A 1,599-nucleotide genomic window follows, 5' to 3' on the forward strand; every position below is an offset into this window, starting at 1 on the left:
GGAACTCACACTGTAGACCAGGCTGGCCTCGAACTCAGAAATCCGCCTGCCTCTGCCTCCCGAGTGCTGGGATTAAAGGTGTGTGCCACCACGCCCGGCCCCACCGCACTTTGAATTGGCTGTTGGAAGTCTGTGGAGAAGCAGCACATGAGGGGCACCTCCTACACCTCAGGCGGTGAACTTTTGCTCCAAGGCCCTGTTTATGAAACCTCTGTGGTATATCACCACAACCAAACCTTCCAGAAACTTCTCGGACCCCAATGGGCAGAGATGGGAGGTCTTGAGGCTCCTAGAGAAGCCATGATGCTCTCAGAGGCACCGTTTAAAAGTGGCCACCCTCAAGCCGGATGGTGGTCCAGCACTAAGAAGACAGAGGCAGGTGGATCTCTGGTTTGAGGCCAGCCTGGTCTACAGAGTGAGTTCCAGGACAGCCAGGACTACACAGAGAAACCCTGACTCTAGGGGGAGAAAAAGTGGCCGGATGTGCTCTCACCTGCACTGGCCACAGCATCGAGCTTTCAGCCATCCACAGGAGTCCACCACATCAACAGACTATTGGCCACCCCAGTCACAACACCCTCTTTGGGTCTCTTTGTAGACCTCTCCCCCGCCCCCCCTTTGAGTGTTTGCCTCTTTCTGGGTCTCTGCTCTCCATCTTTCTTTCCTGCCCCCTCTCTCTGGGTCTTTGCCCCCCAATCTCTCTTTCCTCAGGTTTCTCTGGGCCTTTGACCTTCTGTGTCTTTCTCTTTCTCTCCACCCCTCCCCCAGTCTCTGTCCCTCTGTCCCCCTGGTTCACTTGCTCCATCTGGTTTCTTCTGTACCCTCTATTCAGCCTCTTTCTCGTTTCTCTCCCTAGGACAGCTCAGGCCTCCGGCTGTGGAAACGCCGTTGGTTCGTCCTTTCAGGCCATTGCCTCTTCTACTACAAGGGTCAGTGTCCTGGCTGGGACTTCACCAATTTCTCCCTGGGGCCTCTGGGTACCAGGACCCCTTCCTGACCTCTGACCTAACTCCTATCTGCAGACAGCAGAGAAGAGAGCGTCTTGGGCAGTGTCTTGTTACCCAGCTACAGTGTCAGGCCAGATGGGCCCGGGGCCCCACGTGGCCGGCGATTCACCTTCACAGTGAGTATGTCTGTGGATGCTAGTTAGGTGGTAGGTGGGGACTTGATGTGGCCACCCACTGGGGTTTCCACATTTGGAGAGGTCCCAACCTCTGTCCCTTGCAGGCAGAGCACCCAGGCATGAGGACCTATGTCCTTGCAGCTGACACATTGGAGGACCTGAGAGGTTGGCTTCGAGCATTGGGGAGGGCCTCTCGAGCAGAGGGGGAAGATTGGTGAGTGCAAGCTGGGCATGCGTCATAAGCTCCTCCCTTTGTAGGGCTGTCATTTAAACATGCAGTTATTATCTATCTCATTTAAACATGCAATTACTATCTATCTCCTAAGGAGACCCTACCCTCAAAGACCCCTCCCCCCAAGGAACTGCCTCTAGTAGCAAAAAGTGGTTCTCTTAACCACTGAGCCACCTCTCCAGCCCCCAAAGGGGTTCTCTCTTAAGATCTGCCTACCTTCTTTTCTTTTTTGATTTTTTTTGTT

At 54.3% G+C, this 1,599-nt stretch overlaps 1 protein-coding gene across 1 annotated transcript in view; it reads left to right on the top strand.

The window, feature by feature from the left end:
- Plekha4 (pleckstrin homology domain containing A4) overlaps positions 1-1,599 on the top strand; it is a 32,806-nt gene that overhangs the window by 3,474 nt on the left and 27,733 nt on the right. Inside the window, 3 exon segments of the mRNA XM_021217095.2 lie at positions 857-929; positions 1,023-1,123; positions 1,228-1,337. Coding sequence (XP_021072754.1) covers positions 857-929; positions 1,023-1,123; positions 1,228-1,337 — 284 coding nt within the window.

This window comes from Mus pahari, chromosome 1 (genome assembly GCF_900095145.1).
Source record: "Mus pahari chromosome 1, PAHARI_EIJ_v1.1, whole genome shotgun sequence".
In the NCBI taxonomy this organism is placed as follows: Eukaryota; Metazoa; Chordata; class Mammalia; order Rodentia; family Muridae; genus Mus; species Mus pahari.